Source organism: Physeter macrocephalus, chromosome 14, assembly GCF_002837175.3.
Source record: "Physeter macrocephalus isolate SW-GA chromosome 14, ASM283717v5, whole genome shotgun sequence".
Classification (NCBI taxonomy): Eukaryota; Metazoa; Chordata; class Mammalia; order Artiodactyla; family Physeteridae; genus Physeter; species Physeter macrocephalus.
In genome coordinates, this window is record NC_041227.1 from 118,730,787 (window position 1) to 118,746,790 (window position 16,004).

Consider the following 16,004-nt stretch of genomic DNA (forward strand, 5'->3'; position numbering starts at 1 on the left):
CTCTGTCTCTCCCTCTTCTCCCCTTCCCTCCCCTCCTCTCTTTCATCTCCCCCCCCACCCCCCCTCCAGTCGAACACCGGGCTAGGAACGCGGCAGAAGCTGTGACAAGCCCAGGCGGCTCTCCCGACCCTTGATGCCCCCGGGCCAGTTTTCCAAGCTCTCCGCGCCCATCACAGCCTTGTGCGGAGAGGGCTCTCGGGATGGGCAGGGGCCGTGGGTTCAAGCTATGGGCACGGGTGGCCCAGATCAAAGGCTAGGAATGTCTGGCCCTGGCGTGGACTTCCTCCAGCCATGCCCCTATCTGGCAGAGGGCCTGCCACTCCCAGCCTCGCAGCACTGGGGGTCAGCTCATTTGCTGCCCCTTCTGCTACAGTTCTGGCAGTGACTGCCCTCAGTCCCTCTTACCGCCCTTGCTTTCCTTGCCCCAGGCCCAGGGATGATGTTCCAGCCCCCATCCCTCGCCTGGGGTGCCCCTGGGGGCCTTCAGTGGCCTGGGAGCAGGGTTGGGGGGCAGGCGCCCAGGTGACGGGGGTCAAGGCCCCCCAAATCTGGCTTCAGTCTCAGCACCACTTAAGGCAGACCTAATTCCTTGACTCTGGAGAGGGAGAAGAGAGAAAGAACCCACGGAGGACTTGGAAGGACCTTTTTTCCTATGGCGAGGGGTGGGGTATTTGGACACATTTGGTGTCCACGCAGGAAAGGGGGACGTTATCACCAAACCCCAGGTTGGAGCCCAGGGCCTCAGGCGGGAGAGCTGGGCAGGGAAGGGGGTCTCGAGGGCAAGGAGGTCCTCCGAGGACCCCAGCTGCTCCCGATTGGGGCTACTGCGTTTCACGCACCCCAAACTGTTCATCCACAAGATCCAAATGGGACCGCGGGTCGTCCTTCTGACCTGAGCTTGAGGCCGGGCCTGAACCCCTCTAGGAGGAGAAAGTGACCCGGCTCCCCGCGCAGGAAATGCAACTGGCCGCTGGTGTCAGTTGCAGGAAATGCAAAGGCAGCAGGAGGTCCCGATACCGATCTGATCCCTGACAAAAGACTCAAATGACACTCGGCTCTGTCCCCCGGCGCCGCCCGCAGCCAGACCCTTCGAGCCTCCGCGGACCCTTCTGCGCGCCTCTCGGGTACCCGGGAAGCGACCTCCCGCGGCTGGGTCGCGTGGCCGGCCCGCTCGCGGGCTCGGGAGGCTGGGAGGGGTTGCATTTTCCAACCCCCTCCGAGACCCTCGGATCCTGTCCTGCCCGAGCGAAGCTTCTGGAAACATCCCTGTGCTTTCTACTCTCGATTCCTCATAGGCCCAAGTCCCAAGAGGTCACGGTCTCCCGAGAGAAAAGGAGCCACCCATCAATACCCACGCCAACCTGGCACCACGTGAACGCCCCAGTCACAGCCCCGGCTCCCTAAACCTGGCTGGCGGGGGGCCGCGGCGGTCCCGCGCCAGCAGAGGGTCCAACGTGCCGTGTCCCCCCCAAGTTCCCACTGTGTCCGGGGTGCGGGCTTTGCCCAAGTTTGCTGGGCGATGCCCTTCCCGGAGCCCGACTCGTGGGCCGGGCGGGAGGGGCGCGTGATTGACAGGCTGAACTACAGACTCATCTCTTACCTTAGGCCGCGGGCGCTGATTGGCTACTCGCTGACATCCTCAAACCCGGCTGCTCCGCGCTGGGCTCGGGAGGGGGGCAGCTGCGGGTGGAGGTGCGCTTCTGACAAGCCCGAAAGTCATTTCCAATCTCAAGTGGACTTTGTTCCAACTATTGGGGGCGTCGCTCCCCCTCTTCATGGTCGCGGGCAAACTTCCTCCTCGGCGCCGCTTCTAATGGAGCCCCACCTGCTCGGGCTGCTTCTCGGCCTCCTGCTCTGTGGCACCAGGGTCCTCGCCGGCTACCCAATTTGGTGGTAAGACTCGCCTCTTATCTGCCCGCGGCCAGATTTCTCCGCGGAGCCCCAGGGAGGTGGGGGGCGCTAGCTGGGGGTGGGCTGCGGCAGGGCTGGGGCTCCTTTCTTCTTACCTCCCTCCAGCACCCCGACTCGCCCACCTCCCTGGATTTTCTGCTGGTGTCGCCTTCAGAATCCAACTCCTGGCTTCTCTGATAATCACCATTTTCCCTGCTACTCGCTGCAGAGGCTGGAGGACTTTCCCCGTCTCAGAAGGTCTCTTATTCTTAGATCCTAACCCTCCACCCGTCCCAATCTGGGGGCCCCGAAAACCCTCCATTTGCTTGCAGTTGGCTTTCTGGAAATCCAGCGATGTCCCTGGGGCCCAGCCACTCCTCTTCTCCATTTTGGGGTCTTCATGGGCAAAATCATCCTGTTCCTTCATTGCCACCCTCACCTCCTCCGGCGCCTCCATCAGGAGATTTCCCCACAATAACCCCCCTGTGCCTTCATATTTTAGACCCCAGTCGCTTCAGGGATCCCCAGGGGCAGGGTAGTGGGGGGCGGATTTCATCAGATTCCCCCCACTCTGCTCTAGATTAATCTGGAGCCTCAGAAGTGAATATGGTATTTGCTGATCCGAGATGCCATTGAATTCAGATTTAATTCATTTCTTGCTTGTCCATCCTGGCAAAAGCGGGGCTTCTTGAAAATGTAGTTGTTTGGGAGGGGGTGGGTTTGTTCTTTGACCCAAAACCCAATTCTCCATGTCAAATTCGTTCCTTTTGGAAAAACCCGAGGACCGAGGAGAAAGGGAGAGAGGGAGAGGAGGATCCCGTCCCCGAGAAATGTGGATACAAAAGACATTTTTAGTAAATAAGGCTGGGAAACCAGGCGCGGTGTTTTGGCGGGGGCCGGGTGGGGGGTTGTGCGTGTATGGGGGAACTGGCCGTGGAATAAACAGCCCTTTGGGAGCCCCAGTTCCAGGGAGTCCCCTTGTTTTCCAGGCGGCCTCATCGACACCCAGCAGGTCCCAGAGGCCAGAGGGGAAAGACACACTGAAACCAGTTCTCTAAATTACACCCCGCCTCTCCTCAGTCTCCAGCCCCCTGCATTCCGGAAAACTTTAATTAAAGAATCTTCCCCTCCTGGATGTAGGAGAGCCTCGGCCAGGGGGTGGGGGGCTGGAAGGTGAGGAGGAAGAATTTGGGATCTGTGAGTTAGCAGAGGGACTGTGGCCCCGGAATGAAAGTCAGAGAGGAGTGCCACCTGCGTGTCCCCCTTTCCCTTAACCACCCTTTGCCCAGCTTGGGATAGTGGGAGCAGAACAAGGAGATTTGGGGCCACACCCCGAGTCTGCCTGCAGCTGTTTGGGGGTGGCAGCATTTGTGTCTGGGTGTTTGGGGGGGTCAGGATGGGAGTGAGAGCAGGGCATGGCCAAGGGTCTCCATTTAGAGGGTACTGAGAGTTGCTCCCAGGACAGACATCCAAGGGGAAGTCTTTCTTCTACCCAGCCCTTCCTTCCCCGTGGCGATGGGCTGGCCTGAGGCCTCCTGTACATAAAGAAGTCCCCAGGGATGCCAGGCTGGGGGCTTTGCCAGTTGCGAGGAGGGCTGCTGCAGAAACCAATCCTGCCCCACTGGCCCTTCCCGACCCTCTTCCCATCCCCTGCCCAAGGCCATGCTGTTCTCTTCTTTCACAGGGACCTTGGGGGTGGGCGGGGAGGGTGGGAAGAGAGGGCTTGGAGCCCCATAGGCTGCAGGAACCAAGGGGGGAAGACCAGCTTCCCCTATCCTATGAACTGGACAAGGGCACTTCCTGGGTCAATGCTGGTGGCTGGGGGGTCTGCATCCCGATAGGGACCACCCAATAGGAAGATGTTGGAAAAACCTGGAAAGCCAGGACATTGGCCCTAACAGAACGCTGGACACATGGCTTGTTTGGGGTTGGCGGGGACAGGGATGCTGCTTTGTCTGAACAGTGTGTGTGTGTATGTGTGTGTGTGTGTGTGGGGGGGGGTCTATGACCCTAAGGAGTGTCATCTGTACACTAGTGTGCCTCTGCGTGAAGGAGTGTCTGTGCCTGCAACTGGATGACTGTGGACGTGAACTTGTGTGAGATGTGTCTGAGGGTCCCATGGCCCGTGACAGGGTGTGCTGTGCATCTGCACACAAGTGTCAGCAAGTGGCTGATTCTATGTGAGCGTGTGTGTATGTGTATGAGACAGAGAAAGTCTAGAAGTATCTATGCCCATGTAAAGGTCAGCACCTGTGTCTGCTTATGACACCGCGTGACTATGTTCATGACCAGGCATGTGAGTGGTGTGTGTGTGTGTCCGTCTGCACGCGCGCGTGTGCATGCGTGCACGTGTCTTCATGATTGTGTAAGGGGAGAGCCCCACAGATGTCTTTGTGCGTGGATTTTGGTGCTCGTGGCCATGACCTGATTGTGAGTATGAGTGTGGTGAGGGCTATGTCTGAGTTTGCCTGTGACCCTGTCCTCAAGTGCCAGTGACCGCGGCTGGGCCCGTGGCTATGGATATGTTTGCAGACGTATGACCTGTAAGTGTGAATGGCATCCCAAACCTGGGTGCTTGGTGGGCATCCGTGGTCCTGGAGGGACAGTCCAGCAGACACAGACAAGGGTCTAATGAGGAAGCTGCAAGGGCCACAGTGACCTGGGATCCGGGGCTGGGCAGCACGGGGAAGGGGGACGGCGCAGAGCCTTCTCTGGCACAAGCTCATCCTGTCTGTCTGAGGACTATGGTCACCAGCCCTCCCCTCTTACACCGCTTGTCTTTGGTCTTGGAGCTGGGGTGGTGGGTGTCATGTTCTCAGGGCCAGGGGTCAGGGGGCCAGGGCTGGGACAGGGACAGTAGAGTAGATGGGCCTCAGATTCCTATTCCTACTCTGCCCCCAGGGCAGACAGATTCCAGTTCTTTAGCCCATCATGGCCTGCCCTCTTTGGCCCTCCCAGCTCACACGCTCCCTAGGAGAGACTTTAGGGGGAAATAGTTCAGCTGGGATTTCTGCCCGTGTCACCCCTCAAGGAGGGCACCCCCATGCCAAGCGTTCTGCGCTGCTCAGGCCCCAGCCCTGAGAGGAGGTAGACCAGAAGCCTGAGCTACAAGGGGCCTCAGACAGAGGCTCATGGAAGGAAGAGACGTGTTCCAGGGCCTCGCAGCCAGGTAGTGGCGGAGCTGGGACAGAAAGCAGGGGCAGCAGCACTGATTTCTAGAATTCTTCTTGTCAGTCCCAGTTAGCGCCTGGTAGAGGAGCTTGTCTTTCTTCTCCTTCCTGGGGGAAAAATGAACGATCTTATTAGGGCCCAGCCTAGTGCCTTCTGCATTCCAGAGGCAGAGGCCCTGATGCAAGGGGCCTGTGCTGGGAGTGGGGAGCCCACCTCTGTGGGACACATCCCTCTGGGTCTCTGTCTCCTTACTCAGGAATCCGCAGCCTGCCCTTGCTTCACAGCTTGGGTGGAAGTGCTCCGCAGAAGTCAAGGGCAGCGAGCTAGGCAATAACAGCTGAGCTCTCTCTCCACCATCCTGGGAGCCATTTCCCCACTCAAGCACTTGCCCCAAGCCCTGCCTCAGTTTCCCCATCTGTCCGATGTCCCGCTGCCTCCCCCACCCACTCCCACCTCCACCCGCCTTTCAGAGGCTTGTGAACATGTTCAGTCAAACCCCGTGGGGGTCAGTGGGCTGGGCCCAGGGAGGCACCTGGAGACTTCGGGGGAGGAAGGCCCCAGGCCAGGTGTTAACACTTGTTACAGGCAGGAATTACAGCTGGCTGGGGCTGGGGCTGGCGAGGAGCTGAGCTGAGCTGGCTGGAGGCTGTTGATCCCACAGACAGACAGACAGACAGATGGGCAGATACCAGATCGGATGGGGATGGCCAGGCTTTAACCGGGTGGTCTCTCCCTTCCAGGGCAGGCCTTACCCTGGGGGGATGTGGTGGGGAAATTAATCCAGGTCTCTTGGAAGTGAGTTAACAGCCCTCCTGCCCACCCCCCCCATTGTGGGCGGGGCTTGCTGTCCAAAGGGAGCAACATTGGTTGCTGATCTGTTTGTCTTCTTCTGATGGGACCACATTTTCCTTAAAAAACAAAAACGAAAACCAACCAAACAAACAAACAGCAACAACGACAAAACTCAGGTCAAATGTTACTATAATGCCAGGAGCCTGGAGCTGAGTTATGTTCTTGGAAGAACCTGCTTTAATATGTGGGAGGAAGGTATGGGGGGTGGGAAGGGGTAGCAGTCGGGGAAAATTCTCCCAGAATCTTAGAGCATTTTATCGACAGCTCTGTGGCCATGAGGTGAGGGATGGGTAATATCTGGGCCCTGAGCGTCTCCCTCACCCCGGGTATCCTGAGGGCCTCCGGTCTGGGAAGGGCCTGGTACAGCTGCCTGGTGGGAAGAACTTTGGGGGGAGGTCAGAAGAGGCAGGAGCTGGACTGCAGTGCCAAGTCCTTTGGTGGGCACGCTCCCCTCCCTTCCTGCAGCTTTCCCAGTGGCAAACCCGGCCAGGCCCTGCCAGCACCCACACCCTCTGGCAGCCGGGTGCTCGCTCAGTCACTGGTGCAGGTGGAGAAACTGAGGCAGACAGAGAGGGCCCTAGGTGGAAATCCCCAAAGAATAGACTCAGCCAAGCAGGCATCTCCCATCCTTCCCACTACAGAACTTAATGCTAATACACCTGAATGGTACTCAGGCAGATGTAGGATAGAGGAGGTGTTATGGACATGAAGTGGGAGAAGGGAGCTATGAGCTTGGGGTTTTCTCTAGACTTCGAATAGGTCTCTCCTGGGTCTGGGCAGAAGACAAGGAGCTTGGGGTTGGGGCAGGAGAGGTGACTCTTCTCAGAGGAGGATGTAGCTATCAGACCCTTCCAGGGAACGTGGGAAAAACGAAGACCTTCCTGGCTTCAGAATGTGATCAGCCCAGGGGTTGAGGAGGACCTGGTCTTCTAGCCTTTTCTGCCCACCCTGCCATGAGCCACAGAATCCTTCTAAAGCCACCAAGGAGGGAAAGGACCTTCTCTACTCCCTATCCCTAGTTGGGGGAGGAGGTTAGCCTAACCCCTTCCTCAAAGGTTAGTGACATACTGATGCTACATCTACACATTCATGTTACTTATGTGCCAGGAAGTGGGTAGAGCTTGAGTGGAGAGACCTGTGTCTGGGTGTGGAGTTTACCAGTGACTGGCTGTGTGACCCAGGATGAGTCCCTTTCCTTTTCTGTGCTTTAAGCCCTGTCCTCCCTCTGGGCTTCCTTTTTCTTGAGCAGCCTGAGGGATGCCTTCTGCCTCTTGGAGTCTACAGGGCTATGACAGGGAGCTGATTCACGGCTGTGAAGCAGGGAGCTCCAGGTGGCCCCAGTGCCACTACCCCGGGAGCCTATCTCCCCCAGCCCTCCCTCGCCATTCAGACAGTCAGAGCCTGCCTTAAGCAGCCCAGCCCTTTCATTCTGCAGCCCCATCTGACCTACATCCCAAAGCTGGCTGCTCCGCTACTGCCAAGCCTGCCTGCTTGCACCCCCAAACCTCATTTTCCCCAAACACTCACATTCCTCTGGAGCCAGGTTCCCTACATTCACGTTCACATGCTGGGTAACCTAGGGCAAGTTCACCTCTCCGAGCCTCAGTTTCCCCATCTGTAAAACGAGAACAGTGACTGTTTCTACCTCACAGGATTGTTGTGAAGGTTAAATGAGTGAGTACACGTAAAGCTCCCTAAATAATGCCTGGCATACCGGAAGTACTATATACATATTATTTTCACCCCCTGTGTGCAAGCTATTTTGACTCCTTTAAGTCCTGGATCTAAACTTGCCTCTTCCAAGAAGTCCTCCCAGGTTGGCCCCACCTGGCTCTGTTTTCTCCTTATCCTCAGAGCCAGATTGCCCCGTTATACTTGGTGCTGGTGACCATGAGCCTGTGGCTTTATACTTAACCCGAGGAAGTTAGGCTAGGCTAACCTAAGCTCAGCTGTCTGCCTGCCCAGGAAAGGGGGTGGGTAGAGAGGGCACTGTAGTCTCCCCTAACCCTCCTCCCATCCTACAGTTTGCTGGACTCTTGCAGCCACTGCCATTTCCAGCTGAGCCACCTTGGGCTAGGCCAGGGAGGGGTAGGGGAGGCAGGTTCACGGCAGGGGGGTTGGGAGGGGGGCGGTGGCACTGGGGCCGCCCTCCAGGAGCTGAGAGATGATTCAGAAGGTGATTTATAGACGGAAGGCAGAAAGCTTGGCTCCTGGCAGAGGCCTGCTGCTTAATTACATTCTTTGGGGGGTGGAGGTATGAGTGGGGCAGCAGCAGGGGAGCGCCTTCTACCCGCTCCCCCTCCAGATCTTGTCCCTGTAGCTGCCCCAACTCCAAGCAGGGTCCCTTGGTCTCATGCTGCAAGAGAGGGAATTCCCTTTTCTCAATGAGAGACTAGGCCGGGGAGCAGGAAGAGCTTCTGGGGTTCAAGGGGGTGGAGAAAAAGGGAAGAGGCCGGAGTCCCAGCTCCTGGGACTCCCGCAGGGGAGTCTGGGATGCAGAGGGGGCTGGAAAACAGGACTGCCTCAGGAAGATCACTTGGTCTCCTTCCTGTTCCTGGGCAGGTGAATAGCTAAGCCACCTGGGCAGAGGGGTTCTAGAATCTTCCTGAGGGTGCAACCCCATACTTTCTCCCCAGTGGCCTATCCTACAGCTGCTTCAGGGTTCTTCCTTCAAGTTGACTCCTTTCCTGTTGCTTGGTTCTCAGTGGGCTGGAGGCTGGGGATCTGGCTCTGTGCTCGGAGATGGAAACCCAGTTCTTCGGCGTTAGGCAACCTGTGGTACGTGGCACAGTGGCCGCCTTAGATCCAGAAGGTTCTCCAGGCAGGGTCAGCCTTGCATCGGAGGGAGAGAAACTTTCCTATCCTCACATTAAACTAATGTCTCAGGGAGTCGCCACAATTCAACTGCTAAAGCTAAAAATCACTTCTGTGCTGTTAACAAGCTGTCCCCGTTCTGTCGGTTACTGGCTGTGGTGATGTCTGGGTTCCCTCTATGAACGCTGACCCGTGCGGCAACCAGCCTGACATCTCTCCACTGTTTCTTAGTTCCCATGCAGCCTCCATCACAGCTTTGAAACCCCCAAACTCCGCCTCTAGTTCTTGAGGCCAGCAAGGTGTGTCGGGGGCAGGGGATAGGGAAGCCCAGGCCCATGGAGCCTATTTAGCGTGCACAGCCGGGAGGAGTTGGCAGGGGTCAGGATGGGGACACTAGACAGCTCTCTGGTTCCCCCTGAGGCGAGCCTTCTCAAAATGGCCTCATTATGTGTGTGGAGTGAATTCCAGAAATGTCAGGCACACCCATACATCTCGGGGAAGTATGTTGGGAGACAAGAGGGGGCAGTGTGGGGTGGTGGGAGGTTTCTGGGCAGGGAGTTAGGAGACCTGAGAGCCGGCTCTGCCACTGGTTGCAGTGTGACATCAGGCAAGTCCCTTCGCTGTTCTTGACTCAGTAGACAGGGGAGTTGAACAAACTGCTGGCCTTGGACTTCCAGCTATTTGGATTATCTGTGTCGGGTCCGTGGGTGGGGGCAGTCACTGAGAGCTGACCTCAGGGCAGGGTGGGGAGGACTGAGCCCAAAACTTTATACTCAAACAGCTGTGAGATCGTGGATGAGTCTCTCACCTCCCCAGGCCTCGGTCTTCTCATCTGCAAAATGGGCCATGATAAGGCTGTTAAGAGCTTCAGAGGAATAATCTTTAGGAAAGCCCTTGAGAAACATCAAGTTCTTTCCAGAGAAGCTCTCTATCATTGCTGGTCCTACCAGAAAAGAGGAGTAAAAGCCAGCCCCTAGTCAAAGGGTGCTAAGGATGGACCTCGCAGGACTCTCTGAGTCTTTGAGCCTGAGATTTGGTATTTCCAGCAGAGGAGGAAGGAATGGGAGCTGGACAGGGGAGTTCTCAGCTCCTTCCTGAGGGGGTCCTGCGGTTCAGTGGGGAACACCGAGGGGAGGGAGCAGAGGTCGGAGGTCAAGTGGCCACAGGGCATGCCCAGGTTCACCTGAACTAGTGCAGAGATCACAGGCCTGACCTGGGCTTAGCCAGGTGTAGGATTTCTAAGCAGGGACACTGGTGGGAGATGCGAGTAGAGGTGAGGAGGAGTAAGGGTAAAGGGCCAGGAGCTGGAAGGGGCTCTTCTGAGGTCTGTGGCCATCAGGAAATCCTACTCACCTGGATGGGGACCAGCAAACTGGGAAACCATTCACTCAAGCTAGGCTGGAAAAACAGGAAGGAGTGTGTGTGTGTGTGTGTGTGTGTGTGTGTGTGTGTGTGTCGGGGGTGGCGAGGGGGATGGGAGTAACAGGACCAAGCGCCCTGCCCCTAGGCACAGAGTCCCACTTATCTGCCAGAGCCAGCTGGGCCAGCGAGGAAAACCAATCTTTCGTCTCAAGGCCCATTAGGAATGCAAATAGGGGCTGTGGCAGGGGGAGTGAGCCAGCCTCCTACATCCTGTCCAGCTCCTCACCACCTGTCTTCCTAACCTGGCTTTCTGAGGCTGTCTCTCCCCTGCTCTAAAACCTCCCATGGTTCCCCACTTCTCGTCTGGCACCGAGGCTCCCTAGGCTTGGCCCCCACCCATATCAGCTGTACCTTTCATAATCCCCCACGAGCCTCCCAACATCCCTCTGTGCCTGTTCGTGGAAATACTTCGCCACCTCCTCTCTCCCCTCCCCACACGCAACTGCTGAAATTCCATTTTGCTTTCCAGACCCAGATCAAAATCCTCTTCCTTTGGGAAGCCCTCCTAGATTCCCGAGCCACTGCCCTGCAAGCAGGGACTGTGCCATCACTCCCTTCCCTCCTCCCCACCTCCCCCCAGCCATGCCATGTGTTCCCACCACCTTCCCCCACGGGCTGTGGGCATCTTCTGCTCCTGTACCAGACTACAGATACCTTTAGCCGCCTCGTGCCCTCCTCCTCCAGGGCCGAGCATATGGTGGGGGTCAGTTAACAAAAACACAGCTCTGTGCGGCATGTAATACACTCTGTAAAGGCAAGCGGGCAAAAGAGGTTCTGGAGAGTGCCAGTTGCACACGTGAATCACGACAGTGTCGTGAGCAGACTGAAGGAGCAGACTGAATTAAAACCTCGTCCCGGGCTTCCCTGGTGGCGCCGTGGTTGGGAGTCCGCCTGCCGATGCAGGGGACACGGGTTCGTGCCCCGGTCCGGGAAGATCCCACATGCCGCGGAGCGGCTGGAGCCTGTGCTCCGCGACGGGAGAGGCCACAACAGTGAGAGGCCCACGTACAAAAAAACAAACAAACAAACAAAACAAAACACCCCGTCCCTGGGTGTGACCCGGGGAGCACAGCGCTTCTACTGACTTTGAAAGACAGCTGAAACTGATCTCCATGGCTCAGCTCAGGCCCCACGTGGCTAACAGCCCCGAGGTTCACAGGGTACCCAAGAGGATGGGACCCCTGATCTGAGTAGGCTGCCGTCCCAGAAGCTAAGGTGCACCTTGTCTCCATGGGCTCAGTTCCCCTGGGATGATTTTTTCCATCCCAGCTCCATTTGCAAATGTTTCCTATCAGTGTCGTATTTCTCCCTCACAGCTCACGCGATGCTTAGGTGTCTGAGCCTTTAGTTTAAAAAGCCCAATCCGTGGGACTTGTTTCCCTGTCCAGGCGTGGGTCAGTATGTTTGTTAATGGTGCGTATGTGCCGGTCCCTATACACACATCATGATTTAGAACGAAACCCTGCCCATTTTACAGATGAGGACTCAGGTCACGAAGCCTGTGCTCTGAACCCAGGCTCTGCTGGGCCCAAAGCTTTTTCCTTCTACCACCATTCAGACTCAAAAGTGGACTTCTTGGGAATTCCCTGGCAGTCCGGTGGTTAGGACTCCACGCTTCCACTGCAGGGGGCACGGATTCAAGCCCTGGTTGGGGAATTAAGATCCTGCAAGCCAGCGTGGCCAAAAAAAAAAAAGTGGACTTCTTACATGCGTCAGGAATTTACTTATTCATATTCTATGTTGGTCCTCAAAGGATGGCTTTGAGTCAAGATTACATTTGACCTTCAGCTTGAAAGCTGCTGCTTTGTGTTTGTTGATACTATTTCTGAACCGCTGGGAGGTCTCTTATTTGGGGACATGTGCAAGTCACTGGCAAGCTTTCCACATCTACGAAACTGGCAGTAGTGGCCCTGTGACTGTTTTGTTGCCTGGGTGGGAGTGGAGGGACGGTGGCCTTGGGCAAGTCACTACTTCCCGGGCCTTCGTTTTCTCACCTGTGAAAGAGGAAGAAGGTAGAGTCATGACCTCTCACCCCGCACATTACTTCCAGCTGTAAGAGTTCTCATTGTACTTAATCCCTTATGCTCTTTTGCATCCAGCCCCCATCACACATACCAGAAAACAATAGGACAGAATCCTCTTTCTTGCCCAAACCAATTCTTGTGTTCGTATCTCTGATATAGATGATTTTTTGCTTGACCTTTATGCTTCAATATTCACCTTGATTTCTCCCTGAGGAGCTAGGATGATTCCTCCTTGCAGTTAAAGTATGTTTCCCTTTCTGTCCTGACTGTGAGAAAACGAAGTCAAACGTGAGCTCAGTCCTTGCACCTGTATTGACCTTGACTTGGTGTATTTGTCATCTTCTTCACCTTAATCCTGATTTTCTATTTTCGTTTTGTTATTCAATCCCATGTGTTTTGTGTTATAAATTCCTTGAGGGCAGGCACTGTCTCCACACCGCTGTCTTCTCTGTGCCTGGCAAGTACATAGTAGTTGCTCAATAAATATTTGTTGCCTTTGGAATTTGTTGCCTCAGGCACTTCAAATCCTTCTGGAAAGAGGCAAGGCATACTAAATTTAACAAAAATCTTGGGCTTCCCTGGTGGCGCAGCGGTTGAGAGTCCGCCTGCCGATGCAGGGGACACGGGTTCGTGCCCTGGTCCGGGAAGATCCCACATGCCGTGGAGCAGCTGGGCCCATGAGCCATGGCCACTGAGCCTGTGCGTCCGGAGCCTGTGCTCTGCAACTGGAGAGGCCACAACAGTGAGAGGCCCGCGTACCGCAAAAAAAAAAAAAAAAAATCTTGCTATATCAGAGAGCTGGCCCTGACTGGATTGTTTTGGGTTGCAGGAATGCTGATCAGTTTCTTTCTGTTTCTTTATCGTCAGCGTGTCCCCCAAGTCTACAGAAGCTTTGTCTTTGGGGAAGTCACCATCTTTTTTTTTCTCCATGATCTTCTTCATTCTAAACTTGAAGCTGATACATAACTTTCCTCTTGGGAAGCTCTCTTATTTCTGGCCAATGATTGTGCTTTCCTCTTTCCCTGTCTCCCTTCACCCCTGGTTCCTCCCACCTTCCTTTGCCCTGGAAGGCAGCCAGTGCTACTGAGGCCATTCTGCAGGTGACGGGATGCCCTGGTAGCATCCACCCTGTCTCCCCAGCTGGGCTGCTCCAACCTCCAGCCCCCCAGCCATCGTGAGAACTGCTGTCACTGGGGCCACAGGTGAGAAGGAAGATGGAGGGCCGGCCGAGGATCCCTCGCCGCCAGCCAGGCCCTTCCCATTAGCAAAACCCTAGCGGGGCACTGGCTTGACCTGGGAGGTGCTAAGCCCCCATCCGTGGGTGGAGCCTCAAGGAGAGACAGAGAATGGCTGGCGAAGGGGGGCCAGGCTGGCCTCACCCATTCGTCAGCAAGGTGTCCTCTTAGCCTCTCACCTCCTCTCTGCTTGTGCACCTCTGGGACCACCCTCCTCTGCCCGTAGACTTCAGGAAGGAGAATGCCGAACCACAGGCCGGGTGGTCCTCCATCCTAACTGAAGCTTCTGCAGGAGAGACTCTGGAGCCTTCCTCAGCTCTCAGTAAGGAAGGAGTCTATGACCTCGGCACTGTCCTTGAAGCTAAAAGAGCCCCATGAGACTGGCATCTTCATCCCCATTTAATCTGTGAGAAAATGGAGACTCTCAGAGCCCAAGCAAGGAGCTGGGAAGCAAGTGGGGAGGCAGAATTTAACGTCCAGCTGATAATTCACTGTGTATGGTGTGCGCTGAGGGAACACAGCACACACTTGAACTCATCCTCCCAACAGCTTCGGGAGGCAGATACTCTTGTTATCCCCATTCTACAGATGAGGAAACTGAGGTCCTGAGGAATCCACTCCATTGCCCAAGGCTCCACAGCTGGCAAACCCCAGAGCTCCAACCACGACACAAACTGCCTGAAGCCGAGCTCGCCAGGCTTCACAGCCTGTGACACCACATCTCAACAGTCAGGAAGTTCCTCCTTAGGTCTGACTGCAGTCTTTCCTGACTTAGTCCAAGCCCAGATTCTCTCATTTGATCTCCTGGGGTCATGAGCTTCATAGTAGATTTTCAGCTTGACTCAAGGACCAGGATGCATTGCTCACTGAGTCTTCCTTTTTCCAGAACAATCCCTCCCAGAGGACCCAGTCTCCTGCACACCTTTAACCATCTTGTTCTCCTTCTGATCTCTCTCCAGCTTCTCTACGTCCTTTTGCAAGTGCTGTGACTCATAGCACAGCTGTTAGAACAGGACAAAGGGGTCCTGCCGGGCCCTTCAATTTAGAGGGCTCCACTCTGGTGTCCTAAGGCTGCACCCCTCCCCGCAGGGCAAGGAATCTGGGGCCCAAGGGGTCATACCCACAACACCTCACCCCCAGCCAGGCTCTGGGTACTCAGAAGTATCCTCAAGGCACCCTGAAGAGCCTAGCTTCAGTGGCTTTGAGTCTACTTCTGGGCTGGGCGGACCTCTGCCTGGGGTTCATTCTATCAGGTCAGGCCATGCTGCTGGTGTGTGTGCCCCTAGGGAAGAGAGTGGTAAAGGAGAGGCCATTTGCAGGGCCTGTGAATGGAGCCTGGAGGTTCAGTTGGGGTGACCAGTGTGGATGAAGCAGGGAAGAAGGGGCTGCTGGCTGTGAGCTGGGGGCTGGCTCTCTCCTGGTCACTTTCTAGCTCAGAACGCCGTGGAGAAGCTAGCCTTCCAGGTGGTGAATAAGATGATAGAATTTTTTTTAGCTTATTATTGAAGAATACCTAAATAAAAGTACATGAATTATAAGCTCATCGAGTTGGATAGAATATATATATATATTTTTATTGAAGTATAATTAATTTACAATGTTGTGTTCATTTCAAGTATACCGCAAAGTGATGCAGTTATACATATATATATATATATTCTTTTCAGATTCTTTTCCATTATAGGTTATGAAAAGATATTGAGTATAATTCCCTGTGCTATACAGTAGGTCCCTGTTGTTTACCTATTTTATATATAGAAAAGATATTTTATTTAACAGTTTGTTAACCTGACATGAAATTTTAAAATATTGGGCGCCTGGTGGATGAGGCTTCCTTTAGTACTCTCACCCCAGGCCCGGTAAGTGTTCCAGCCAGACCTGGGGACTTGGACGGGAAACGGGGTTCCCCGCGGTCTGACTAGCACAGAAGCTGGAAGAAGCCCTGCTTTCTCCATCTCTGCATCATCTTCTACCTTAGTAGGCTGACTTCCTTCTACATCAACAACACTTCTAGCTCCCTTGCAGTCTGTGGTCACCTCTTAGCTTCAAGTCCCTTTTGGTAAACTGGGACCTTGTCTTACACAGTCTTGGCCTCAAAGGATTTTCCTTCATAGTTGGTCAGTTTTGTCTTCTTTCTTTCTTTCTTTAATAAAGACGTATAATCCAGGCTGGATTATATTCATTTTTTTTCTTTCTGATTTTTAAAAAAATATTATTTACTTTATTTATTTTCTTTCTTTCTTTTTTTTTTTTTTTTTTTTTTGTCTGTGTCAGGTCTTAGCTGCAGCATGTGGGATCTTCATTGAGGCATGCGGGATCTTTCGCTGCGGAGTGGGCTTCTCTCTAGTTGTGGCACGCGGGCTCCAGAGTGTGTGGGCTCTGTAATTTGTGGAACGTGGGATCTCTAGTTGAGGCATGCGGGCTCAGTAGTTGTGGCACGCACGGGCTTAGTTTGCCCCGTGGCATGTAGGATCTTAGTTCCCCGGCCAGGGATTGAACCTGCGTCTCCTGCATTGGAAGGCGGATTCTTTACCACTGGACCATCAGGGAAGTCCCAGTTTTGTCTTTTTTTTTTTTTTTTTTTTTTTTTGGCTGC

General features: G+C 54.8%; 1 protein-coding gene across 2 annotated transcripts in view; it reads left to right on the plus strand.

The window, feature by feature from the left end:
• Positions 1 to 1,519: 1,519 nt before the first annotated feature.
• WNT3 (Wnt family member 3) overlaps positions 1,520 to 16,004 on the plus strand; it is a 49,125-nt gene continuing 34,640 nt past the window's right edge. Inside the window, exon 1 of one of the 2 annotated variants that reach the window (XM_055090358.1) lies at positions 1,520 to 1,893. In XM_055090358.1, coding sequence (XP_054946333.1) covers positions 1,520 to 1,893 — 374 coding nt within the window. The remainder of the gene's footprint in view (positions 1,894 to 16,004) is intronic. The other variant, XM_024130337.2, reaches the window with a different exon arrangement.